Here is a 27922-nt window from a genome sequence, read left to right on the forward strand (position 1 = left end):
TATGTTCTGTATAGTAATGCTATGTGTTTGTTAATAAAGTTCTACAAAAAAAAAGCTTGGCCGGAAGCGGAAAGCGTCACGTCTATGTTTACAGGAAGTAAACAGGAAATAAAGTATAGTTCCGATTTTGTTCCGTCTGTGTACACAGCTTTTTAGCGCCCTTCAGTGTGTGTGTACAGTACTGGTGAATGTTGGGTATTTTTACGCCATTTTTACTACCAGATCGTGTTTTTTTTACCACTGAAATATGAAAAGTTGACTGTGTATCCGGAAGTATAACATATTATAATCCTCCCCCCCAAAAAATGAAAACCATTTTCTTTATTTATAAAACAAACAAAGAATGCTGTAAGTAAACATTTTAATAAGCTGCATCAAATTTGACATGATATAAATATACAATTGTTCCGTAGTAAACATTAATAGAATGTATGACATTTGACGTATAAATACATACAAGTGTTCTATATACAAATGTTGGAACATGAATGTACACACATATTTTACCATTTACTTCCTGGTCTTGAAGGTACAACATAGTGAATGTAAACAAAAGAAATATTGCACAGTAGAAAGTATTTTTTGTTCTTTAGTGGTGAACTAGAGCGATACACTCGGTCCAGGCCTAAACCAGGTTGGAGAAAAGGAAGTTGGATCCATTTATATCCTTTTGATCGGGAACGTCCAGACTGACGTCGCCTGAGTTAAAGTGCAGCCCCCCGAGAGTGCTGTATTTGTGGGTGACTGTGTTTGGAATTTGCTGATGTGTCGGGAAAGAAGTCACTAAGTATTCAGCGGAAGTATCAGGAGCTCTTATTCGGGAAGCATTTAAGGCGTGGAGGTTGGCATCTGCGTCCAGCTGGAGTCCACCGCGCCCGTGTGTCCTCAGGTCACCAGACGGTGCCGGTAGCTTGACGTCCAGCTTGGAACCTCTGCTCATGGGGACATGGTGCTTCCCTGTGAAGTCATCGATGTTGAGGTCCGAGCGGGTGAAGTCGATGTCGTCGAAAGACGCCATGTTGCCCTTCATGTGAGGATGTGGTAAGTCCTGGTCCAGGTCCAGGCCCATGCCAGGCAGCTTGATAGCCGAACTTCCAATTAAAGACTTCTTGAAGTTCAGCGAAGGATCGTCGACATCGAGATCCGGAGCTCTGAACTTCATGTTATGGTCTGGAAAGTTCACATCGTTAATGTCGTCGATGTCTAAACTTGGCATTTTGGGTTTGAAATTCGGACCTCTGATGTCCACACCCGGGACACGGAGGTCAGGTCCATGCAGGCCTCCGCTGAGGTCCATATTGGGCGCTCTTATGTGAGGCTTTCTGAGATGTGCTTCTGGAGTGTCCCAGTCCACCTGAGGAGCCTTGAGGTCCATGTTTGGGAGGTCCACCCTGGGGGGATCAAATGACCCTTTCATTTTGGGTGCGCCGACGTTCAGGTCGACGTTTCCTTTCGGCAATTTGCCATGAAGATTCGGTGTCTTCACGTTAAAGTCCGGACCATTTAAGTCGGGTCTAGACAGCTCCACATCCGGAATGCTCAGGTGAGGCTTTTTGTATTTTGTCTTAAAATCCACATCTGGAACCTTTGGACCTCTGAGGTTCATTTTTGGTGCGTTGATGTCAAAACCTGGAGCGTCTACATCGGGACCGTTCAGGCTCGGGAGGTTCACTTTTGGAACTTTGAATTTTGGCATCTTCAGTTTGGCTTTGGGAGAACCGATGTTGGCTGACGGAACTTTAACGTCCCATTCTGGAGGACTGAGATCCGGCTTTGGTATTTTCACCTTCCCTGACGGCATGTTTAAATCCACCTTTGGTGCGTTCAGATCCAGTTTGGGGGTTTTCAGGTCCAGTTTGGGCATTTTTAGATCTGGGGACTTCAGGTCCAGATTAGGACCATCTAACTTTGGCACATTAATCTTTGGCTTTTTTAATTTTCCATCAATATCTAAGTCAATGTTTGGACTTTTCAAATCTAATTCAGGTGCTTTGATGTCCAAGTCTGGACCATCCAGGTCTGCATCAAAGTCAGGAGCTTTGAGACTCGGACGCCTCAATTTAGGCAACTTCAGCTTGGGAAATTTAAATTTAGTTTTTGGTGATCCGATGTTGAGGTCTGGAGTTTTCAGATTCAACTTAGGATCTTTAAGGTCCATGTTCACGTCCGGACCATGAAGATCTGGCAAGTCCAAATTTGGGGTCTTTAATTTGGGTATGTTTATTCCACCACCAAGATTAGGACCTTGAAGATCTAGGTCAGGAGTGTTAAGGTCCAGGTTGGGACCATTTAATTTGGGTGCATTGATGTCCATGTTTAGACCATTCAGGTCTGCATCAAAGTCAGGTCCTTTAAGGGTTGGACGACGGAATTTCGGCAGCTTAAATTTGGGCTTATTTATTTTGGCATTTGGCGATCCAATGTTGATGTCTGGAGCATTCAGATCCAACTTGGGAGTTTTATAGTCCATGTTGGGTAAATCCAAGTCCGGTGCGTCGATGCCACCTTTTATCTTTGGAGTTTTGAGTTTCAGGTCTGGACTATGAAGATCCGGCATGTCCACTGATGGCAAGGCAAAATTTGGACCTTTTAGGTCCATGTTAGGGGTCTTAAATTTGGGCAGTTTAAGATCTGGTGCGTTTAGTCCACCACTGAGATTCGGACCTTTCAGATCTAGGTCAGGGCCATCTATATTTGGACCATTGAGGTCAAAATTAGGCATCTTCAAGTTCGGCTTTTTTAATTTTCCACCAATGTCAAAGTCAGCATTGGGACCTTTGAGGTCTAATTGCGGTGCGTTGATGTCCAAGTCCGGACCATCCAGATCCGCATCAAGTTCAGGGGCTTTAAGGCTTGGACGTCTCAGTTTAGGCAACTTGAACTTAGGAAATTTAAATTTAGTTTTTGGTGATCCGATGTTGAGGTCTGGAGTTTTTATATCCAACTTAGGAGCTTGAAGGTCCGCTTTGGGTAAATCAAAGTCAGGGGCGTCGATGCCACTTTTAATCTTAGGAGTTTTCAGTTTCAGGTCTGGACCATGAAGATCTGGCAAGTCCAAATTAGGACCTTTGAGATTCATTTTAGGAGTCTTAAATTTGGGCAATTTCAAATCTGGTGTGTTTATTCCACCACTGAGATTAGGACCGTTGAGATCTAGGCCAGGAGTCTTGAGGTCCAGGTTAGGACCGTTGAACTTGGGTGCATTGATGTCCATCCCCAGGTCTGCGTCAATGTCAGGTCCTTTAAGACTCGGACGACCAAATTTAGTCTTAAATTTGGGCATATTGAATTTGGCATCTGGTGATCCAATGTTGATATCTGGAGCGTTCAGATCCAGTCTGGGAGCGTTAAGATCCACGTTGGGTAAATCCAAATCGGGGGCGTCGATGCCACCTTTCATCTTTGGAGTTTTCAGTTTCAGGTCTGGACCATGAAGATCCGGCATGTTCAGTTTAGGGGTCTTAAATTTGGGTATTTTCAGATCTGGTGCACTTAGTCCACCATTGAGATCTAGGCCAGGAGTCTTGAGGTCCAGATTAGGACCGTTGAACTTGGGTGCATTGATGTCCATCCCCTGGTCTGCGTCAATGTCAGGTCCTTTAAGACTCGGACGACCAAATTTAGTCTTAAATTTGGGCATATTGAATTTGGCATCTGGTGATCCAATGTTGATATCCGGAGCGTTCAGATCCAGCCTAGGAGCGTTAAGATCCAGCCTGGGAGCGTTAAGATCCACGTTGGGTAAATCCAAATCGGGGGCATCGATGCCACCTTTTATCTTCGGAGTTTTCAGTTTCAGGTCTGGACCATGAAGATCCGGCATGTTCAGTTTAGGGGTCTTAAATTTGGGTATTTTCAGATCTGGTGCATTTAGTCCACCATTGAGATCTAGGCCAGGAGTCTTGAGGTCCAGGTTAGGGCCATCTATCTTTGGAGGATTGAGTTCCAAATTAGGCAACTTCATGTTTGGCTTTTTGAATTTTCTGTCGAAGTCGAAGTCAGCATTGGGACCGTTGAGGTTTAATTTGGGGGCATTCATGTCAAAGTCCGGACCCTCAAAGTTAGGAACGTCTACAGTCGGTAAATCGAATTTTGGCATCGTGAACTTGGGGGCCTTGTACTTAGCAGCCGGAACCTTGGTGCGGGCTACCGGAGTAGGCATGCCGATGCCGTGGAGCTGGGCGGATGGAAGGTCGACGTCCGGCGTACTGAAGTCACCTCGCATCCTGGGTGTTTGGACTCCGAGCTCTGCAGGCCCATAGCCAGGACCGTTCAAATCCAAGTGCGGCGTGGATGATTCGAGAGACACTCCTGCCAGGTGCATTGTGGGCGAAGTGTCCACATTCCATTCCGCGTCCCCACTGGGACCCCCCATGCTGTAGTCTGGCATTTTCAAGTCATCAAACGACGGTCCGCTGATATGTCCTCCATTGATATCAAATCTGGACCGTTGGTCCACACTTGGCACGTTGACGAAGCGTCCTCTGGCGTTTAGAAGCTGTGACACCTGAACTCCACGGCCTCCTTTCACCTGGGCGCCGTTGGAGGCCACGCCCAGAGGAGGGAGATTGAGATTAGCGCCCTGGGAGAACTTTCCAGAAGAAAAGTCAACGTCTGATTCTGCGCTAAAACGTCTGTTGAGTGTCTTGGGCTCGATGCGCCCGAAGTCGACTCCGAGACGAGGCAAATCCGTGTCTTGTTTGGTCCTGACTTTGGTGGAGCGTGGGAGCGTTTGAACAAAGTCTCTCAGACCCTCGGCGTCGGGAAGGTCCTTACGCATGAACCTCCTGATCTTGGCGTTGTAGAGTTTGTTGTAAGAATCATGCAGCATCTAAGACGACAGGGTACAAATCATATTTCATATCATTTTTATGACAATACTATACAAAGTATATCTAGCAATGCCTTAATCCTCTTGGGCATTCCAGATGGAATCTTCTGGAATCTTCTTCCTCTCCTCCATCACTGAAGGAGCTGGTGGATATTAACATATTAACTTCACTCCACTCCATCACATTCCTCTTCCTCGGAAGGAACTTGCCTTCTTGGAAGTGTGTCACGGTACAAGTTGGAATTCATTGATCCACGGCTCCCCAGTGCCAGAAGCACTCGTACACACGCTTGACTGTAGGGTAGACTTTTATCTTGTTGCTAGTCATTAAAAAAAAAACACCTATACACGATGCCGCAAAGTATGCTGGGTAACTTTCTGGTGCTTTCTCCCAACATTTTGCCGTGTTTGATGCCGGTCGCCACATCAGTAAACAGCTGGGATAGGCTCCAGCACACCCGCGACCCTCGTGAGGATAAGCGGTAGAAAATGAATGAATGAGTTTATATCAGGGGTAGGCAAACTACGGCCCGGGGGCCACATGCGGCCCACCAAGCGTTTGAATCGGGCCCGCCAGTTGCTTTCTATGTATTTCAACTTTTAACATACAAACTGGCAACATGACTTGTAAGTCGGATGTCTTTCATTCATTCATTTTCTACCGCTTATCCCCACGGGTCGCGGGGGTGCTGGAGCCGATCCCAGCTGTCTTCTTCGGGCGAGAGGCGGGGTACACCCTGGACTGGTGGCCAGCCAATCATGGGGCACATATAGACAAACAACCATTCACACTCACAATTTGGAGTCACCAATTAACCTAGCATGTTTTTGGAATGTGGGAGGAAACCGGAGTACCCGGAGAAAACCCACGCATGCACGGGAAGAACATGCAAACTTCACACAGAGATGGCCATGGGTGGAATTGAACCCTGGTCTCCTAGCTGTGAGGTCTGCGCGCTATGTTATGTGTCATGTTATGTTTAGCACTTCGATTTATGTGATGTGTTGATTTGCTATGGATGTGTTGCGTTTTTGTTTTGTTGCACTGTGACCAAGTATGTCTTTCCGCTTGATGCCGCCTATATATAGACCCCTCCCCCCCTTCAGATTTAAGTCGTGGCTGATTTACCATTTCCGGACTGACTGCAACCTGGTCCAGATGTCCGAGACTCTTGCTCATGTCATTCTTTGTGAGGACTTGGATTTTGTCATCATACGGGGACATCAGCTTCAGCACCCCCAGCACCTCCTCTTTGGACAGATGGTCAAAGTTGATGGTGGCCCCCACAATTTCATCCCCTGTGAGACAACAAAATGTTGTTTATCTGTCAAAATGTCAGAACTACCAACCAATATGTGTGTGTGTGTTCGGAACATCGTCAGGAATTCAAAGTCCACACCTTCCCTCAGCCTCTGATTGGTGCCATCAGTGTCATCGATACTGGAAATGACCAACGCTCCCTGCTCCGATCGCTCCAAGGTCAGGACATCAGATAGGCTCCGCCTATTGAAGTGGGACGCCTGGTGGCGAGGAGGACATTAGTCTTAAAGACTCTGGAATGCTTGAAATGTTACTTTTTGACAATGGGAATGTTTTTACCATTTGTCTTCCTGTAATCCTGTCAGAGTGGCGGTGAAACCTCGATGTGGATTCAAACCTGCAGGACAGACACGTAGGTTAGAACCATCAAGTCAAGATCCACCCAGACATTTCCGACAATTCCTGAAAATGTCATCCGAATCCATTCAGCACTTTTCAAGTTATTCTGAACACAAACAAACGGGTAACCAAAAAAAGAGGAAAGGGAAAAAATGACAAGGAAAAAAAAAACAAAAAGAAATATTTGCATGGGAACACAAATTAAAGCAAACAGGGTGTGAGAGCTGGTTGCGTTCAGGTGAATCAGACATGAGGGAAAGTCGGCATCTTGCTGGAATGTTGCGCTGGAATGTCTTTCAGGAAACCGCAAACAAGTTTATCGGGAGTTTTTGTTTTTTGGGGGCGTTTCCCATTTTGGAAGCACACAGCGAGCTCCACTTTGAGGTTTTGTCACACAATCAAGTGATTTAAGTCGGCTTCAGTATGTTCACTATGCCGCGCACGAGTGCTGCCAGGAACTCTGGGCCCCATGAAAATAAAAACCTGTCTCACTTTACAATACACAGAAATACATAAAACTAAGGAAGAACTAATGACTAAGGTACATACATTTAGAGTAGTTACTGAAGAACTACTAATGAGGAGCTGGGTACAGTAAATACTGAGGAACTAAGCAAGAAATAATGAACTAAATGACTAAGGCACATACATTTAGAGTAGTTATTGATGTTAGAGTAGTTACCTATGAGCAAAATTACTAGTTACAGGCGAACGAAGGCACATGCATTTAGAGTAGTTTAGTGAGGAACTAAGGAAGAACCAATAAGGAACCAAGTAGAGTAGTTACTTAGGAACTAATGAACTACTAATGAGGAACTGGGTAGAGTAGTTACTGAGGAACAAGGACACATTTACAGTAGTTACAGAGGAGCAAGTGAATAACTAATGAGGAACTAATGAGCAGTGACCGAGGAACTAAGGCACATACATTTAGAGTAGTTATTGAGGAACTAAGGAAGAACCAGTAAGGAACCAATTAGAGTAGTTACTTAGGAACTAATGAACTACTAATGAGGAACTGGGTAGAGTAGTTACTGAGGAACATGGACACATTTACAGTAGTTACCGAGGAGCAAGAGAATAACTAATGAGCAGTGACTGAGAAACTAAGGCACATACATTTAGAGTAGTTATTGATGAACTAAGGAAGGACCAATAAGGAACCAAATAGAGTAGTTACTTAACTATTAACTAATGAGCAGTGACCGAGGAACTAATGCACATACATTTAGAGTAGTTACTGAGGAACTAAGGAAGAACCAACAAGGAACTGACTACAATAGTCACAGAGGAACTTAGGCACATACATTTTGAGTAGTTACTGAGGAACTAAGGAAGAACCAACAAGGAACTGACTACAATAGTCACCGAGGAACTTAGGCACATACATTTTGAGTAGTTACTGAGGAACTAAGGAAGAACCAACAAGGAACTGACTACAATAGTCACTGAGGAACTTAGGCACATACATTTAGAGTAGTTACTGAGGGGCAAATATATGCAGTAACTAATGAGGAACTGGGTAGAGTAGTTAGTGAGGAACTAATAAATAACTAATGAGGAACTAAGGCACATATTTAGAGTAGTTACTGAGGAACTAATGAGTAGTGGTAGGAATTGGGTAGGTTCGTTCTTCAGTAACTACTACAATTTTGTGTACCTTATTGTAAAGTGTTACCAAAAATTCCATTGGGGCCCCCCTTTTTATTTATACCAATTTTCGGGGCCCCCTGGGATAGTCCTAACTTTATACGGCGCCCCTGATGCTGCACACAGAGCAAAACAATGTTTGTACGGGACCTCATTAGACGGGTACCTAAAGAAGCATCCTGCAACTTAATACTGTTTCCACAGAGGGCTGCAGACACAAAATAGTCACATTTTTTGCTATGCTAAAAGCAGTCCGATGCAGGTCATTGTATGCTATTGGCAGAAAACATCGATAATATATCATATATTGCTAAGAATTTTCTTACAATATGCTAAGGGACATATTGGGGAAAAAACAATAAGCTGCATGACAGAAATGGCCCTAGGGCCGTACTGTGGACATCTCTGTCCCCATGCACAAGCCCTCCTTCACACATGGAGCAGTGACAACCCCCTGCACGTCAAAATATAAAATCTTAATTGAGTTGCATATCATTTATCATATGGTGTCATACGTGTGGCTATTAAGAATGACTATCATGTTTGTCCCATACAAAGTATGACCATATGTACAGTACGAACAATACATTCTTGAATGACATCAGGCAGCAGTTACACATTAAATCTTTTACAGCTGGGCCCAAAGTGCAGCTCAGCTCAAACTTCAAAGAAAGCGCAGCTGATCTAAAAAGGAAGCGTTTCCTTTCAAACTCAACAACAACAAAAAGGATAAGAAAGCAAACTGACCTGAGGCACCATCAGCCAGGTAGTGTGTGTGTGTGTGTGTCTCGCAGGAGCGACGGGTGTACGACTTCACCACCTGAAAGTAGACAAACAGGTCTGCCCCCACCCCACCACGACACACACACACACAAATACAAGCTCCACCCACAGACACACCCTCACACACCTTGACGATGCACAAACACGTGTAAACTCAACATGACAAACACACACTTAATCACAACAATGAAGGATCTTAATGCCTTTAGTCACTTTCAGGTCAGCTGATGAGAAACACACACACACACAGGTGACGCTGAGCACAAACGTGTGAAACCGCCACACCCCAATTGTCGGCGGGCACTGACGCTGAGTCACTGCCATTATGAGCTGCTGGATGCACGGAGAACAGACAGCACTTATAGAAGACGACGCCCTGAAAGGTGCAGCACATGTACTCCCAGCATTCCCAGTAATCCCATTGTCGGCATCCGCTGGAGATCCACTGTCGCCTTTACCTTTTGCGTCAAAGCAGAAAGACAAACATGACTTCATTGCAAGACTTTTATTCTAAACATGACGTCAGGCGAAGAAGCGCCGTGTGTACAAAATAACGAGTTGTTCTTGCACTTTTTTTTTTTTTTTTTTTAAAAACCACACACCATCAAGAACAATGGTTCCCAAACTTTTTGGAGTCACGTACCTCTTCAGATGTTTGACCTGAAGCCATGGATCTCCTACTCCTGCACACTTAAAAAACATAAACCTTATTATGTTAATTAACTTATATTATATTAACTTATTCATTCATTTTCTACCGCTTATCCTGCTGCTGGAGCCTATCCCAGCTGTCTTCGGGCGAGAGGCGGGGTACACCCTGGACTGGTGGCCAGCCAATCACAGGGCACATATAGACAAACAACCATTCACACTCACATTCATACCTATGGACAATTTGGAGTCGCTAATTAACCTAGCATGTTTTTGGAATGTGGGAAGAAACCGGAGTACCCGGAGAAAACCCACGCATGCATGGGGAGAACATGCAAACTCCACACAGAGATGGCCTAGAATTGGAATTGAACCCTGGTCTCCTAGCTGTGAGGTCTGCGCGCTAACCACTCGACCACCGTGCAGCCTGGTTCATTCATTTTAAAGTAAAAATGTGAGCCCTAATATAGCAGTACATTTAAACATTTACACTACACCTATGTGATCGGTATTGGTATCGGCCGATATCACTCATAGATTATCGGGATTAGTATCGGCAGCATGAAACCCTAATCGGAACATCCCTAATTTCTACAGCTGTTTCCACTTATGCTGTTATTATGCTGACATGCCTTTAGAATCCTTACATTTAAAAAAAAAAAAAGACGGTGATCCAGATCACCCCCAAAGTTTAATCAGTTCCTCCATATCCTGTTTGACAATTTATGAAAATGTCATCCAAATCTATTCAGAACTACACAAATAGATAAATGCAGGCAAACACATATCAAATATAAAAATTACCAGAGGAAAGGTGGAATATTTGCAAAATGCAAAAAGATCCAACAGTGATAAAAACTTAAGTGAGTTAATAGGCTTTTTCACCTACGTCACAAAGCTGAGATGGCCATCAATCGTTTCACTTTTCACCACCCGGCCCTCACTTCCTGTCTACATTTAAATGTTCACTGCGTTCACAAGTCACCACATTGAAATATTTGGGCATTTCTCCACGAACCACTCCTTCTTTGTACTTCATGGTTGCGACAGGAAGTCATTTAGCGTTCCAATGTCACCATGGCGGCCCAAAAACAAAAACACCTGCACGTGTGCAGTAGCAGCATTCTGCGGAACATGTCAGGCACATGTTCATCGGATGGTAGAATATATAGATTTAGTGTTCATCAAGGAAACGTTTTTCCAAGAAGAAAAAAATCAAGTTACAAAAAAGATTGTCTCCTTCCTGAGTCTTTGTTGTCATTTTGTCACCTCACTGAGGAGTCGGCCAAAGATGGAGTCTTCCTTCTGGCAAAGAGCTGCTGGGGTGTCAAAGTCCACTACCTTCCCAGCGTGCATCACCAGCACACGCTCGCAGTCCATGATGGTGTTCAACCTGGTGGCGACACACACACACACATTATGTGATTCTTCATCAGAGAGGAATCTGCAGTTACGCTCTGTGTTCTTGTAGAAAGTCACATAGTAGCCACGTTTACATGGACCCAAATATTCCAATTCCATTGTAAATGGAATGTAACCTTTGTTTACACCTCATTCCCAAAGAAAAATGCCAATCCGAATGAATATATCAGAATATTATATATAATATAATGAAGATTCCTTTCCCCAATCCGATTGAGGTATCTTGTACCCGCTCAATCGGAAAGTTGTCAGACTGCGTTCTTCTTCTTCGTGGTGTTTTTCTTCTGTTGTTTATTGGCGGTTGGCAAGCAGCTTTCGTGTGCATTCGCGCCATCTGTGGAACAGAATCTAAACCCTTCTATACGCCATTCACAAGTCCAGTTTTATTCAAAAAGAAAATACATATCTATATAAAACATGTGCCAAGCTTAATTATAAAATATTAGCAAAATTTAACTTTATCTTTTCCTGTTCCCGATTGCGTTCTGTCAGCGAATGCTGAGATATGACGTAACACGCAGATTGAGACGTTCTTCAGTTTTAAAAATGGAGGCGAGCAATCGGCACTGGACTGCTAAGGAAAGTTTGTTTTTGATTCAAACTAAATTTCAAGACTGGAACGAAGGAAAAACTGGCAATACGGAGTTATTCCAACAAGTGAAAGAAAAACTGTCGGAAGTCGGAATCACGTGATGTTGGTGTTTACGTTTTACTGCGCATGCCCCATTGACTATTCTGGTTGATTATAGCGCCGCATGTAGACAAGTGATTGGAATATTCCTTTCCATGTATACTATTACTTTCGGAAAGGTCATTCGGAAAGATTCCATTCGGAAAGAGAAAAACTCCTCATGTAAACGTGGCTATTGATGTCACCTCTCACTTCCTGTGGGTGTCCCAATACCTTTGTCCATTCGGAATACAAACAGACAAGCTGATGTGTCCTGCAGCACAGATCAAAAAGAACTAAACAAGACACCGACCTGTGTGCTATGGTGAGGACAGTCTTGTCCTGGAACCTCTCTCTGATGGTCTTCTGTAGCAGTTTGTCCGTCTTTTGGTCCACGCTGGCCGTGGCTTCATCCACACACAGGACCTGCAAGACGCTGGATTGTTAGACCTGAACCTGAACCTGACACAGATGGTGTGGGTCTCACTTTGGCCTGAGTCAGCAGTGCTCTGGACAAGCAGAGCAGTTGTCTCTGTCCCACTGAGAAGGACTTGCCTCTGTCCTCCACCTGAGCATCCAGACCACCTTTGGACACGAACACACACATGTTGAAAAATTAGGTCAAACATTGAGGTGGACATCGTCTGGACCAGAACCATCGCGTCCTCTCATTTATTGATCCCCCCCCCCCCCCCCGACCACGTAACTCACCCATCCTGCTGACCACAGTCATGAGGTGACACTGGTCCAAGACCTCCAGAAGTTGCTGGTCCTGGTGTTTCCCACAGGGGTCCAGATTCTCTCTAATGGTCCCGCTGAACAGAAAAGGATCCTGGGGAATGATGGCCAGCCTAGACCTGAAGATACAAAGAATATAAATAAGAAAAAAAGCTATAATGTAACGTATTAAAGGTCCAAATGCATTTTCTGCCTACCTGAGCTGAGCCACATCCACACTGCTGACATCCCGCCCGTCCAGGAGGATTTGACCCTGACTAACCTCCATCATGCGGAACAGGGCCAGAAATAAAGTGGACTTTCCAGAACCTGTGCGACCCACAATGCCCACTTTCTCACCGGGTCGCACCAGCAGACTCACGCCATCCACGGCGTTGGGAAGACCCTCCCTGTACACCAAAACCACATGGCGGAACTCCACCCGACCCAGTTCTGGCCATAATGGCACCAACTGAAAGACAGTCAAAGCAAATACAATAAAAGATTTGCCTCCTTCTGTGTGTGGTTCTGGTTCTCGTCCTGCAGAGGACTGTGTGTGGCTTTAGGACGATGAATTACCTGCGGGTTCTCCGGCTGAGGTTCCATCGGAAGCTCGCTGGAATACTCTTCAGCTCGCTCCACACTCACCAGCTGCATCTCAGTTTGAGTGAAGCTGAAGATGAGGCCTGACAGCAGCGTGGTGATGGACAGAGCGTAGGACAGAGACAGACCCACCAGGCCTGACACACACACACACACACACACACACTCAAGTTAAAGGTCACCACAAACACATCACACTGATGTCGATGTATGTTTCTCACCTGGCTCCACCGCATGAAACTGGTGCTGAATGACAGCAATGATGCTGAGGCTCGTCACCACGGCAACACCAATCAGCTGCAGGCGGATGTCCAGCCACTGCATGGCGGCTTTGCTGAGGAACAGGCAGCGTTGGTTCTGTTCCAACCGTTGGAGGCTCTCCTCCTCAAATCTACAAATACAAGTCCAGGCAGTCATTAAGTTATGGTAATGGTTTTATTTCATTTGAACATGCATCAGATTACAATTGAATGCATCCCATAATCAGTTCACAGTTCCACATGTCCAAAAGGAGTAGGAAGAAGCAAAGCTTATTAACTCCTACCCCTCAATCTGGTACTTTTACAATCAGTAACTGTTTCATTTGTTCACTTCTTGCTTTCCTAATATAGTTTAATTTTTTTTTTATTTTTTGTCACGTACCGAAGTACGAGGTGATATGACCACACAATGCTATGGTGTTAATGTTATCGTGAGTTTAAAATTTCAGTAAATATTTTCATATTTTTCAGTAAAGTTACATTTGTTCACTTCCTGCTTTCCATAATACAGTTTACTTTCACAATCAGTAACTGTTTCATTTGTTCACTTCCTGCTTTTCATAATACAGTTTAAGTTTTTTTTTTTTTAAATAATGTACCTCGTACCGAAGTAGGAGGTGATATGAGCATCCAATGACATAATGGGTACCATAGTACGTGTCAATATAGTGATATATATAGCACATCATGACTGGTTCAAGACTCTTCATCCTTGTATTTAGCAAACATCAACTGCTTGTATTGTTTCTTGAATTGGCTCATCGTTGTGCATTGTTTGAGGTCCTTACTCAATCCATTCCATAGTTTGATTCCACATACTGAAATGCTATGGCTTTTTAACGTAGTCCTAGCATAGAAGTGTTTCAAATGTACTTCTTCCCTGAGATCATATTTCTCCTCTCTTGTAGAGAAGTATTGGATGACATTTTTAGCTAATTGGTTATTGTTAGCCTTATGCATTATTTTAGCTGTTTGAAGATGAACTATATCAGCAAGTTGAAGTATTTGTGATTTTAGAAATAAGGAGTTAGTATGTTCTCTGTAGGCGGCATTATGAATTATCCTTACTGACCTTTTTTGCAGTACATTTATCCAGTGAAGTCATGTGATTAAAGGCTACATAAATAAACTTGACTTGACTTCCTTTCAATTAGAGATGCTCCGATCAGGGTTTGATGCTGCCCATTCCGAATCCGGTCATCCATAAGTGAGATAAGCCGATACGGATATCGATCACGTAGATTAACTGTTATTTAACTGTAGATTAACTTTTGTCAACATGTTAGCTGCCACCAGTGACAGCTCGGCAAAGTGTGTAAAGCACGATGTTGGACAAGTCAAAGGGCAAAAGCTTTGATAGGAGAAATCAAACACGCTGGCATAAATTGTTGTAGCCTGCATCAAGCTGTCAAACTGAATCCAGTGAGGTTTTACAGACTAGTTTGATTCCCTTGTGCATACCGGTGCATGCCGATCACAGAAATAATCCCATACTGATCGGTGCATCCCTAATTTCAATAAATATCGAATTCTTGTGTCTTTTACCTGGCGCAGCTGCGGCTGGCCCGGATGGTGCCGAGGCCGCTCACCGTCTCTGAGAAGTGCGAGTAGACGGGCGAAAGCGTGACGCTGCACAGGCGCTTGAGCTCCCTGGAAGTGTGCCGGTAGAAGCGTTGCGTGCGGTAGTACATCAGCGCCAGAGGAGGCAGGGCCAGGAGGAGCCACGGCAGGCCGTAGCTCATCATCACCAGCATGCCCAGCAGGTTGAACACGTTGGCCAGCAGGATGTTCAGGATGAAGGGCAGGCTGTCGTCCACGCTGTACAAGTCCGAGGAGAAGCGGTTGAGGATGCGACCCAGCGGCGTGGTGTCGAAGAAGGTCATTGTAGCCTGGAGGCAAGTCCGTAAGAGTTCTGAGCCACCATGATCCATTTAATGGCCGTAGTATTAAAACGTTTATAATCGGTCAAACATGTTGCTGTAAGACTGAGTTAAGATAACCTTTAGTTTGTTGGTTTTTCCTATTCTATGGTACTTTTATGTTACTTTTTTGATGTGTCCGCCCAAGTCGCAATGCAGTTTAAGTTGGAATGAAATTGTAGCGTTGAACTGAAACTTTGATATTAGCCTTCAGTGTTTATTGAATGATATTGATACTTAAATATATTGACAGTTACTATGGTCCCCATTATGTCATTGCATGGTCATATCACCTCGTACTTCGGTACGTGACAAAATAAATAAATAAAATAAATTAAATAACAAAAAAAATTCAATTAAAAAAATTTAATTAATCAAATTAAAAACATTTAATAATTGCTTAAACTATTTTAGGAAAGCAGGAAGTGACCAAATGTAACAGTTACTGATTGTAAAAGTACCAGATGGAGGGGTAGGATTTAATAAGCTTTGCTTATTAAGCGTAAATGACTCCTACAATGTGATTTTCTCATTATGTAAAAAATAAAAATAAAAATATGTAAATTAAAATTAATAAAATTTAAAAAACTTAAATTATATTAGGAAAGCAGGAAGTGAACAAATGTAACAGTTACTGATTGTAAAAGTACCAGATGGAGGGGTAGGATTTAATAAGCTTTGCTTCTTCCTACTCCTTTTGGACATGTGGAACTGTGAACTGATTATGTGATGCATTCAATTGTAATCTGATGCATGTTCAAATGAAATAAAACCATTACCATTACCATAAAACACACTCATATTGAATACAGTCATATTGGTAATGGTGTACAAAATGTAGCATGAATTGATCTGAATTTGATTTGACTAAGAAAATGTCTAATATTTATTTGTATTTGTATTTGCTCAGCTGCTAAGAATGGATAGAGCACATGGATCTAAGGTGAGAATTTCAATAAAATTCAAATTAAAAAAGGTGAGTAAGTATCCAACTATAACACAAACGTGAATTGTGGGTATCATTGCACCCCTAACCTTGAGAACCCGGTTGAGGAGTCTCTTGTGGATGACGGTGGCGGCACAGATGGTGCCGTAGGCGAAGAGGAAGGCTCTGATGGCGGTGAAGACCGTGTTAGCCGTAGCGAAGCAGCCATACACCGTCAGGTAAAACCGGACCTCGCTGCTCAGGTTGGCCGAGGACGCTTGAGGCAACGACAGAGATGACCTGCAAGCGGCGAGTTGATGCTTTTCAAGCGGTTAATAATTCTCTCCATGTGCTCTACTCACATGAGGCCTCCAGATGAAAAGAGCAGCAGGTGGGGGGCGGTGAGGACACCCCAGGAGGAGTTGTTCACCCCAGAGGTGTTCTTCAGCTCGGAGATCCAGTGAGACAACCACCAGTCGGACATGTTCTTGGAGGCTGAATAAGAGAAGCATTGCTGTAAACTAGAATGTCACAGAGCTCCGCCAAGGCAATCCTAAACATGTCTGAACTAATAATCAACCACATACAGCAGGCTATGCTTAACCACAGCTCCATCTGCTGGACAGGTGGTTCACTGCACAGTGACATTCCAGAGTAAAATAACTGATTGAACCTGGACTAAGACCGTGTGCATAAATAAGTTAATACAAACCTTGCATGGCCAGCAGAGACAACAAAATAGACGTGGCCAAGGCTCCGCCCACTGCAGCCCAGTAGGTCCCGTAGACTTTCCACGCTAGGCTGCCCGCCTGCTTCTTCTCCGCCCCTGAAAGCTCGGCGTCATCTGCGTCATCCACACACAGATTAATGGAGGAAACCTGTTCTTCTTCTTCCTCCTCTTCGCTTTCTGCATAAATAAAACATACACAATAAGCTGATTGCGTGTTCTTATTCAGTTAAAAATAAAACATGGCAAGTCAGTGAACGCACCATTTTCTTTGGCGTTTTGCTCATTCTTGTGTAGTTTTGGCGAAGCTTCTATCAAAGGAAGGATCTCCGTTGGTGATCCTTGAGGGGAAGAACAACTCAAGATGTCACCTTTGTTGATTGATTCCAAGTTGACTATACTAGATCGAAAAATCTAAATATACCCGTCTTGATGATGGTCCCGTTGTCCATGAGGACCACCATGTCAGCTTGGTCCACCAGCTCTATGCGGTGCGTGCAAAGGATTCTGGTCTTTCCGGCAAGCAGCTCCATGATGCATTTGTGCATGAGGTGCTGGGCCACATGCGCGTCTACGGCCGCTAGAGGGTCGTCCAGGAAGTAGATGTCTTTATCCTTGTTGGGGGTGAACACACAAATAAGCACAAGCTAATTATTGTGTGGAGGTGTAGGTGTGTGTGAAGTAATGAGGTCACGGCATCATCTTAAAATCAGTGATAAAAATGGAAAAATGCTCAGAAAGGACTTAGTAATTACAAGGTAAAATTAAAAGGATCCTCTTGTCATGTCTACCAAGTTTTTGTAACATAACCCTCGAGATCTTTGAAGAAGTTTCAAATGACTGTCTTACTGCGTCCAACCTCAGCAGCAATCCCAAGAATCGGAATCAGGTTTATTGCTAAGTGTAGTTCACATAAATATGATAATTTGTTCTGGTGGGTTGATGCAAATAAAAAAAGCAAAAAGTACATAACACATTCATTCATTCATTTTCTAACGCTTATCCTCACGAAGGTCGCGGTGGGTGCTGGAGCCTATCCCAGCTGTCTTCGGGCGAGAGACTGGTGGCCAGCCAATCACAGGGCACATATAGACAAACAACCATTCACACTCACATTCATACCTATGGACAATTTGAAGTCGCCAATTAATTGCATAATATTTATTTCAGCATTCAAATTATTATATTCGTTTTTTTGTGTTTTTTTTGTTGTTTTAAGTTGTTTTTTTCACATATTTTCCAAATATTTAAACTTTCTCCTCAAACTATTTTTGTAAATGCTATTTTTGTAATAGACTTAATTCTCATAATACAACTTTTTCCCTAACTGATGTTCCAAAAATTATAACTTTACTTTTAGTTTGTTTCTCATACTGCACCTTTTAAATAAAAATTGATTATTTTCTGTAATATTTCAAGTTTACGCTACTAAAATGACCTTTTTTTCCTCATATTACATCGTAAAATTGCAACGATATTTTTTCTTGTTATGTTTTGACTTTATTCTTGTAAAATTACAGCTTTTGTTTTGTTTAAAGTTCAACTTTCTTCTTGTACATTTTGTGTAATGTGTAAGATATTTTTCTAAAATTATACTGCTGTATATTGGGTAATATGAGTTTTTCAGGTAACTACATGGCTGTTATTTCAAGTCTAAAGGGCTGTAATAATGCAGGTTGCAAACAGGTCTTCTACGCCCGAAGAGTGAAAATATTTCATTCACTTATGAAGAATCCTATTTTGCAGAAATTCAGTTATCACAGTCAAATCTAGAAGCAATTAACAGCAATAAACGAGGGATTACTGTAGCTGACAATTCATTAATCAGTGCATTTCTTTATAAATGGATGAGAAGCCCTCACCATGTAAACAGCTCTGGCAAGGGCCAGTCGAGCCTTCTGACCTCCGCTCAGAGTGATGCCGTTCTCTCCCACTTCTGTGCGATCGCCATCGGGCAAAATCTACCACAAAAAAAAAAGAGGCAGCAAAGCAACTGATGTCAATGATCAGAAATAACATGAAACAAAAGTAACCACACATGTGGTGTTGACGTAGCCGACATACGCTGAGGTCATCTGACAATGCACAGGCTTCAATCACAGCCTGGTAGAAAGAGGCGTCGTGCTCTTTCCCAAACAGGATGTTGTCCCGCACAGATGCATGCTGGATCCAAGGCTCCTGTGACGCCAGACCGAAACCGGACTCGCGGCCTGCGACGTACACCACGCCACTGTGCCTGCAACGTGTTTCATTTACGTTGACTCTTGTTTTGCAGTTTCCGGCTAAATATGACAAACGCTAACCTGATGAGTTCTCCTGTGAGGGCAGCCAGCAGGGAACTCTTCCCACATCCCACCTTGCCAACCACCACAGTCAGAGAACCCTGAAGCGCATAAATATCGCAATGGTTACAGAACATGTGAATCTTGCTTGCAGTGTTTCATTTCATATCCAGAATATGCTGAGGGACAATTAAAAAAAAGATGCAAATGAAGTGCACCCTGGCCACACTTTGGACACCCCTGCTTAAAATGATGAATTCCAACACTAATAAAAAACAGTATAAATGTTGACTGTGTCTTTTGCACCTTTCTTATTTGTAGATTGAGATTGTGCAACAGCAGACTACCAGAAGATCTGCTGTGTTCTTCTGTGTCCTGCTGCCAGCTGAATGTGCCTTGGCTCAACAGCACCACCGTGTGGTCATCTTCAGGTGTCACTGTTAAAACCAAAGCATATGATATTAAAATGATGTCTAAATATGATCATGGACATGCCTCTTTTTGCAATATGATAGCATACCCAAAGCATAGTACACCTGAAGATCCTGATTGGTCAGTTTGAAGAAGCGCTGGATTCTCTGCAGTGATACCTTGGCTTCCAGGATGCAGTTGAACACCCACGGAAAGGTGTTGATCGGAATGATCAGCATTCCCACCAGAGCCAGCGTGGTGAACACCTGGAGGGGTTGAGTTGTCACACTGACGTCATTTAAAGCTTAAAGCCCCGCCTGGAGGTCAGCACACACAAAAGTGTGACTACTAAAAGTTTCGGCACATTGTTCCATAGAACAACGGCATGAAGGGAGTGACCCGGAAGAGTGTTAATTTAATTTCTACTACGTTACACAAATAAAAACAACTAGTGGCTACCTTGGCGGCGGACAGCTGGTGTCCCAGCAGCACGTAAGTGACGAAGGTGAGGATGGAGATGACTACGGGCAGGGCGGCCCAGGTGTACACACACATGGCGTCCAGGTACTTAATGGCTTTGAGATGAGTCAGCTCCCCCTGGCGGCATTCTGACACCTTCTGAGTAAAGTGGGCCTCCCAGCTGTAGAATTTGATGACCCGAATCCCGAAGAGGATTTCTGTCATCAGCTGGAATAACAAACTCTTCAGCATCGCATTCTCTTTCATTCACTGCTTGTAGAACATAAACACAACATGTATGTACAGTAACTATGTTTTTATTAATTAAATATTTTATAATTATTAATATAAATATTATATAATTATTAATATATAATATTAATATTATTATTACTACTAAAAACATCAGCTGGAATAACAAACTCTTTAGCATCGCATTCTCTTTCATTCACTGCTTGTAGAACATAAACACAATATGTATGTACAGTAACTATGTTTTTATTAATTAAATAAATATAAAATTAAAATTATTATTAATATAAATATTATATAATTATTAATATATAATACTACAATATTAATACTACTAAAAAAATCAGCTGGAATAACAAACTCTTCAGCATCGCATTCTCTTTCATTCACTGCTTGTAGAACATAAACACAATATGTATGTACAGTAACTATGTTTTTTATTAATTAAATAACTAACATTAAAATTATGATTAATATAAATATTATCTAATTAATATATAATATTAATATTATTATTACTACTAGAAACATCAGCTTCAGCATTGCATTCTCTTTCATTCACTGCTTGTAGAACATAAACACAATATGTATGTACAGTAACTATGTTTTTTATTAATTAAATAAATATACAATAAAATTATTATTAATATAAATAATATATAATTATTAATATATAATATTACTATTATTATTACTACTAAAAACATCGGCTGGAATAACAAACTCTTCAGCATCGCATTCTCTTTCATTCACTGCTTGTAGAACAAATACAATATGTATGTACAGTAACTATGTTTTTTAAATTAAAACATATAATATATAATACTATAATATTATTAATACTACTAAAAATAATATTATTACTACTAAAAACGAAGCTGACTCACTATGTTTTTTAAATTAAAATTATATATAATACTATAATATTAATATTATTAATACTACTAAAAATAATATTATTACTACTAAAAACAAAGCTGACTCACCTTAACTCGACTGTCCTTGTACCTGAGCATGTCCTGGTTGTTGCTGAGTATACGAGAGGCCAGGAACTTGTTGAAGGGGACCAGCAGTAGCGTCACACCCAGCCCACCCAGAAAGGCGACGCCCACCTGCAGGTAGAGCAGATAAAGGGTGACGGCCAGCCGGAAGGGCATGCTCCACAGATCATGGAAGACGTTGAAGAAGTTGACCACGCGGTCCGTGTCGGTGCTCATCAGGTTCACCACCTCCCCGAGGGTAAAGCGGGCCAGTCCGGCACCACCGACCCTCAGAGATTTGTGATAGATGGCCGACACAAGAGCGGCTCGGGCGGACAGCTCCACCTTGGAGATTCTGAAGCCTAACATATTCTGGAGGAAGGAACACAGGAGGGTGCTGGCAAAGAGGGCGGCAGCGCACCAGGCCCCCCTGCTGGCTGGAGCGTCCTCTTCTTCCATGAAGCTAACCAGGATGTTGAGGAGGAGCGGCCCGGAGAGCCTCAGCAAGTTCACCATCAGTTTCAGCAATCCCAGAACATAAAAGCGTGCTCCGAAGGCCGTGTGCAGAACCCGGAGCAGGCTCACATCGCCTTCCAGCTCCAGTGGTTCCTCCTTATAGTGACCCCCGCTGCTATTTTGAATCGGGCGGGGCCACTGATCCTGCACGGCCCGCACCGCTGCCCCTCTGCGACATGCTGCCCAGCTCTGGTGGAAGTGTCTGCGAATCACGCTGGTGCGGAGGCTGCGGGGGAGGTGATAAACATCAGATGGTCGCTCCAGCTCTCCTCTTCGCCCTCGCCTGAAGAGGGGGGTCAGCCACAGGTAAAAAAGGCGGGAGACACAACTGCTCCCTTCCTCTGCCACCATCTCGCCAGTGTCCAGCTCGGAATCCTCTGCAATGAGAGGCGATCGGTCCACATCTTGGATGTGAAGAGCGTACGCAGTCTCACGGATGAAGGGACAAGCCACGCCCAGCAGGTAGAGAAAAATGGGAAGCATCCGGGTGCAAGCCAACACAAAACGTGTGAAATGGAAAGGTTTGGATGGGGTCAGATAGTCCTCCTTTTTGGCAAGGTAGAACATCAAGGTGACTACCATGTTTGGAACACAGAGAAGGACCGACAGAGGCAACAGCGAGGGTCCATGCGTCCTCCTGAAAGCGGCTGTCCGCCGGAGAGTCACTATGGCGCCCGCATGAACCAGCCAGGCCAGAGCGCTGCTGCTGCTGGCAAGGACATCCAGGTACATGTCCGTCTGCCGGGCAGTGCCCACCACGATGACATCAGCAGCGAAGAGCAGCGCTGTCAGCAGAGTCGATACCAGACGAAGAGTCCAGCCGCCAGAGACGACCGTCAGGGGAGGAGCGCTCCTGCAAAATGAAAAATAATTAATAACAATAAACCTAACTTCACATTAATATATATACACATTATTTCAGCTTTTAGCTATTCTATTATCTCATTAGTGCATCAAAAGGAGAAGAAGAAGGTTAGACTCTTACTTGGCCCTGCCGAAGTAGAAGGCGCTGAGCGTGGCCATGACGACGTGAGGCAAGACTCCAAGAAGCAGCTGGTTGAAACAGATGCCGACGTGTCCATCCTGCCACACCGGGAAAGGATTCCCTTCATCCCCATGACAGAGCTCAGAAACCAGCTCCGTTGGCCAAAAGCCCCCCATCCCTTCTTCTAATTGACCGCCATCTTTCAGGAATTAGAAGATTCATGGCAGTTAGAAGAGATCTAGAAGCTCGGTGCTCATAGAAGTTGAATGCGTAAACGAGCGACGGTGCGTCAACAACTTGTGAAGACCGTCATGGTATGGCCAAGAAAGCAGGCAACTTTAACGAAGCAGGGGCGAATTCAAGGCACTTGGTGGAGTGCTAATTACAAAATGGCTGACCGGAGGAAGCCAAAGTACTTGCTGTCAAACACATCAAGGAACTGGACAAATACTGAAGTTGACATCATGTTGACTACAAGTTAATTAACTCACAAAAACTTGATGACAAAATCCTTTAAGTTGTCTTATTTGTCTTATTTCATGTACTGCCATTATTTTCACTCATCTTTGCTTGCTATTTTTAATAATTTGAATTTTCTTGACCTCCCCTTATTTGCATGTAGGAAGTGAAGAATATAAATGACGAATGTAAGCCAGTGAAATATTTTTATTATTAAGTGTCAACATGCAAAAGTTACGGTGTGAATGAAATATCAGTAACAGACAAGGAAAAATGAGCTCTGCTTCTTCCTACACCTATTCAGACATGAAATGTGTTCCTTACTGTTAAACATGTCTGATATAAACGTACACTGATACTTAAAAATCAGTAGTAAGAACATTGTATCAACGTTTTAAGCCAACACCACATTGTCACATTCTGTATTTAATTGACACAAACATTGCTGAGTGACACTGACCTTAAAAGACAACTATCTGTGGGGTTTAAACATTGACAGATGACAGGTAGCTTATGTAAACAAAAGCAGGTAGCTAACTAGCTTGGCATTACCAACATGCTTATCTACTTGTGTTTATCTACTATCTAACTATAAACGACAAAAACTTGCTAACATCGTACGTCAATGAAATGTTTGTCACTTACATTGGAGATTTAAGACCGCCAACCGAGACAAACCGGTTCCCACGGAACCTGAAGTCGGATCGGTGTTCCTTTGAAAGAACAGCGAACAAGTGTCGATTGTTGATGACGTAAGCCAGCAGCTTGTCAAAATAAAAGTCACTTAAAGATAAAATGCAGCACAGCATATCTTAGATTAGGAGTGTCAAAAATCACATTTTCACTGTTTTTTAGACTTACAAACATTTCTCAAACATTTTCATAATATTTTAGTTAAACATTGTAAGAGGACGCCGTTAACTTGTTCTATATGGGCTCTTATTTTGTGCTTTGGTGCTGTAGAAGGAAGTGACGTTTGTTATAGCTGGAGTGATTCTTAGAAATCGGCATTTGTGAATATAAAATTTTCCCAGAATAATGATCACATTCAATACATTTTCATGTTTTTGTCCTTAATGCACCAAAAATTATATTCTTAACTGAGAATTCAGATAATTGGGGTTGGTGTTAGGCTTAGGGGTTGGCCGACTTCCTGCGACCACCGGAAGTGGTCGTATTTTGCCAAAAACGACCGTATCTCCGAAACTGGAAGTCGTAAAGAGTCAAGGGTGGTAATCGAAAGATTGATGGCCGAATAATGGGAGGCGGAAGTTGGTTTCAAGTCGATATGACCTTCTGAAAAACCTCGTCCTTTGAGATTGCATTGTTGGAACGAAGTACAAATAGAAGTACATTAAAGTGACCACTAGATGGCAGTACATACCAAGAAAGGAAATCCCAATTCTCCACAGCGTTCAAATCAAAGTATACAGCAGTTAGTTGTAAATATATGATATCAAATGTTTATGAGTTAAATCCTTAATGAAGAGCCTGTATTGGCTCGCAAAAATATAATTTTACTAAAACAGCAACAATTTCAAATCAGCATTATTTTTAGGAAAATATTTATGGTAAGTAATAATATGAAAATGTCAAAATTTCAGTTCTTTTTTTCCAATGTGTCCCTAGTCGTCGTACTTATCAACTCAATAGGGGATGCATTAGAACTACTCTTCTTTGGGGCAATTCCATTTTTCAAGGAGCAACCCTACATCGCCGTGTGGCGTTTGAGTGTCCTCCGTGCGCTTGGGTCACCTTTCTGTTTCCTTTTATTTGAGAAGCTGAACCATCCGTCGCTGTGATTGTGAAGGTTGAACGGTCCGGGTGGGAGAAGCTAATATGAATTGTGAAACGGGATGCTAGGTAGCAGACATTTCAGAAAGTGTTCATTTGGTCTGTGGGTGAGCACAGTAGCTGCATCATTATGTGCTCACAGGGTGATTTTGTCAAGTATGGCAGCCATGATGACTAAAAAGCTTTCTTCTTTCAGGTCATCTAGAGCATGAGGCTGTCTTTTTATTATATTAAGTCTCTTGCAACCTTTTTTAATCAATATTTTGCCTTTATTCTTAAAAAAAAGTGCATCGGGCCATTGTCACGCGTTTGGTTGCATTTGTGTCCTCTAAGTGACTCTGGGTCAGCGACACAGGGTCAGCGACACGGTCTCAGCGTAGCGATCCATGAGCGAACGTGATCCGCTCACCGTCTCTGAGTCCTGTGCTGCTTTTCATCACTTCCTCTTATTCTTGTCCACTTCCTGTTTTGCTTCACTCATGTGACTTTCAGCCGTCAGGTGAGGAAGTTGAGCAAGTTTACCAGGTCAGGAGAAATGAAAACCAAGTCACTCAAGGCCAGCGAGGCTTTCTCACGGATGTCCGTTACCGAGACTGACAGCTCTTCCCTCAAATGGATGTCAGCAAATAAACAACAAATACGACAAAAATGTCTTAATGGAGTTCAGGTCTGGACTCTCACAATTAGAGTCTGATGAATCCTGTTACTATCATCTTTAGGAGAGCGCTGGCTTTTCGTCTATGGAAGTACGGCAATGACAAGCATCACATGAAAGACATCATGCAGGTTGTAGAAAGTCAATGAATGATATTACTGGCAACATGCTCACAAACAAGGACGTCAGACTGTAGGCTTTGCTCATGCACTAAGTGACTATAGGGGTGTTATTTCATTCCCTGAGGGCTCCAGAGGGTCTGTAACCGATTAGCCACAATAAACAAGGAATGACTGTATTTATATTTGAGTTCATTCAACCGTTTTTATGCTCCGTAAAAAGTACGTCCAATTTGCTAATTTAACTAGCAGGTGGTATTCCCAAAAAACATTCAAGGGTCGCGGGGGCTGCTGGAGCCTATCCCAGCTGTGTTCTTCGGGCGAGAGGCGAGGTACACCCTGGACTGGTGGCCAGCCAATCACAGGGCACATATAGACAAACAACCATTCACACTCACATTCATACATATGGACAATTTGGAGTCGCTAATTAACCTAGCATGTTTTTGGAATGTGGGAGGAAACCGGAGTACCTGGAGAAAAAACCCACGCATGCACAGGGAGAACATACAAACTCCACACAGGGTCTCCTAGCTGTGAGGGCTGCGCGCTAACCACTAGACCGCTGTGCAACAAAACAGTATCGGTTATTAATTGGATATTAAAATTGCAAAAAACAGTGGTAGAGTGAAATTTTAACTGTGATGTACACAACTTGATGTTTATGGAGTGTTTTGTGAAAATAAAGTTATTATAGCATGTTTTCCCTGCGCATGCGTGGGTTTTCTCTGGGTACTCCGGTTTCCTCCCACATTCCAAAAACATGCTAGGTTAATTAGCGACTCCAAATTGTCCATAGGTATGAATGTGAGTGTGAATGGTTGTTTGTCTATATGTGCCCTGTGATTGGCTGGCCACCAGTCCAGGGTGTACCCCGCCTCTCGCCCGAAGAAGACAGCTGGGACAGGCTCCAGCACCCCCAGCAACCCTCGTGAGGAGAAGCGGTAGAAAATGAACAAATGAATAAAGTTATTATAGCTTCCAACTGGACCTCAATTGAAGTCTTTTTGGGAAAAACGATAAACCAAAACACAACAATATTCATGAATTTTCTCTTCCCATAAAAAGTGACCGAACCTTTGCTTGCCATGAAAATCCAAAGTGAATGATTTGTATGTTGGTACTGCTCTTATCTCCCTTTCTTGCAACACCGACCGCAACATTTCGCCCAACAATGACAGATGACGCCAACGTAATTCCTGCAAACAATCCGAATCTCCCGGGGTGGAGCGGCCGTGTTATTGCTTCTCCTGGTTTATTGCTTTTCTTCTCAATGAGTGTCCTGGTGACGCCACAACTGCAGCAGCGAACAATTATATGTGCTGTTTAAAAGTGAGGCTGATGGTCATTATTTGTAATTGCAACATGACGACCGCTGGGACAAGCGAGAGACCAGTCTGATTTAAATGAACCCTTTTTCTTATAGTAGAAATTAATAATAATAATAATAATACATTTTATTTGTATAGTGTTTTTCAGAGTATTCAAAGACGCACTAAGAATAATAAGAATAATAACACAGTAGACCAGAACTTGATGCGTTGGTTGACGAGCAACATGATAACGATTCCTTCCAAAAGTGTCTGATACGCTTCCAATAGACACGACTGAACACCCTGCCAGGATGAAATCATCACAAACTCAGGATGTAGAACTTTAACGACGTCATTCTCCGAGTGAGAAACGCAGCTGCACGAGCACAGCTGCTGGAAGTGTTGGAGGTGAATTTCAGGGTGTGAAGAACGTCAGCGCTTGGATTGTTGGCGTTGAGAGGTGAAAGCAAAGGCCACACCGCTTCATTATGCGAGTATTGGAATTTGTTCTCGTTTTGATTATTTAACCAGGCCCGAGACGGTCCAAATCAAAATGAAGTAGGGGTGTCACAAGGTCTGGTGAGATGAAAAACTTTCCAGAAAAAAAAATCATAAATTAAATTATTCAATGAATCACACAATAAATGCAAATGAACTCAGTAATTTTGCCTGCCTCAATATATCGCCATCCATCTATCCATCCATCTATGTATTCTATATGTACTATGTATACTATACAGCAGGAGTCTCAAACACGCGGCCCGCGGGCCAAATGTAGCCCGCAGGACACTAGTTTGAGGCCCCCGTCTTAATATGAAAGTTTAATGTTAGTGCGGCCCGCGCAAGTTTGATATGGATACTGTATGGCAGGGGTCTCAA

The 27922-nt window shown here is 43.1% G+C and overlaps 2 protein-coding genes across 5 annotated transcripts; both read right to left on the minus strand.

Annotated features, from left to right (window-relative positions):
• Positions 1-328: 328 nt before the first annotated feature.
• Positions 329-10073, minus strand: LOC131129633 (neuroblast differentiation-associated protein AHNAK-like). Its single transcript, XM_058073377.1, has 5 exons — positions 8889-10073; positions 6432-6489; positions 6232-6352; positions 5961-6130; positions 329-4831 (listed from the first exon to the last, which is right to left on the minus strand). Exons 2-5 carry the CDS (start codon positions 6432-6434, stop codon positions 626-628), a joined length of 4500 nt encoding a protein of 1499 aa, XP_057929360.1. The 5' UTR covers positions 6435-6489; positions 8889-10073; the 3' UTR covers positions 329-625.
• A 159-nt stretch (positions 10074-10232) lies between these two features.
• On the minus strand, positions 10233-25948 carry abcc10 (ATP-binding cassette, sub-family C (CFTR/MRP), member 10). Of its 4 annotated transcripts, XM_058073347.1 has the most exons (23): positions 23808-25948; positions 22704-22902; positions 21548-22571; positions 21209-21334; positions 19971-20198; positions 19621-19777; positions 19407-19537; positions 19122-19201; positions 18883-19054; positions 18681-18779; positions 17243-17432; positions 17082-17159; positions 16804-16998; positions 16454-16586; positions 16202-16391; positions 14793-15136; positions 13209-13378; positions 12964-13124; positions 12603-12856; positions 12379-12524; positions 12155-12252; positions 11981-12093; positions 10233-10968 (listed from the first exon to the last, which is right to left on the minus strand). In XM_058073347.1, the coding sequence occupies exons 2-23, from the start codon at positions 22877-22879 to the stop codon at positions 10833-10835; spliced, it is 4401 nt and encodes a 1466-aa protein (XP_057929330.1). In that variant the 5' UTR covers positions 22880-22902; positions 23808-25948; the 3' UTR covers positions 10233-10832. The 4 variants fall into 4 exon arrangements, with proteins under 4 accessions (XP_057929330.1, XP_057929322.1, XP_057929339.1 ...); XM_058073339.1 differs by having other exon boundaries at positions 21209-22571; XM_058073356.1 differs by lacking the exons at positions 21548-22571; positions 22704-22902 and having other exon boundaries at positions 23808-25943.
• Positions 25949-27922: the final 1974 nt, after the last annotated feature.

This window comes from Doryrhamphus excisus, chromosome 1 (assembly GCF_030265055.1).
Source record: "Doryrhamphus excisus isolate RoL2022-K1 chromosome 1, RoL_Dexc_1.0, whole genome shotgun sequence".
In the NCBI taxonomy this organism is placed as follows: domain Eukaryota; kingdom Metazoa; phylum Chordata; class Actinopteri; order Syngnathiformes; family Syngnathidae; genus Doryrhamphus; species Doryrhamphus excisus.

What these genes read in the sequence shown, in the direction of transcription:
- LOC131129633 (XM_058073377.1), bottom strand. An exon ending in CAATCAGAGGCTGAGGGAAG is followed by an intron (nt 6,131 to 6,231) that starts GTGTGGACTTTG and finishes GTTGTCTCACAG; the next exon opens with GGGATGAAATTGTGGGGGCC. An exon ending in TTGCAGTCAGTCCGGAAATG is followed by an intron (nt 4,832 to 5,960) that starts GTAAATCAGCCA and finishes CTGTCGTCTTAG; the next exon opens with ATGCTGCATGATTCTTACAA.
- abcc10 (XM_058073339.1), bottom strand. Translation starts at nt 22,879, where the DNA reads ATGGGGGGCTTTTGGCCAACGGAGCTGGTTTCTGAGCTCTGTCATGGG. An exon ending in TTTTCATCTGGAGGCCTCAT is followed by an intron (nt 16,392 to 16,453) that starts GTGAGTAGAGCA and finishes CGCCGCTTGCAG; the next exon opens with GTCATCTCTGTCGTTGCCTC. An exon ending in TCCTCAACCGGGTTCTCAAG is followed by an intron (nt 15,137 to 16,201) that starts GTTAGGGGTGCA and finishes ACTTGCCTCCAG; the next exon opens with GCTACAATGACCTTCTTCGA.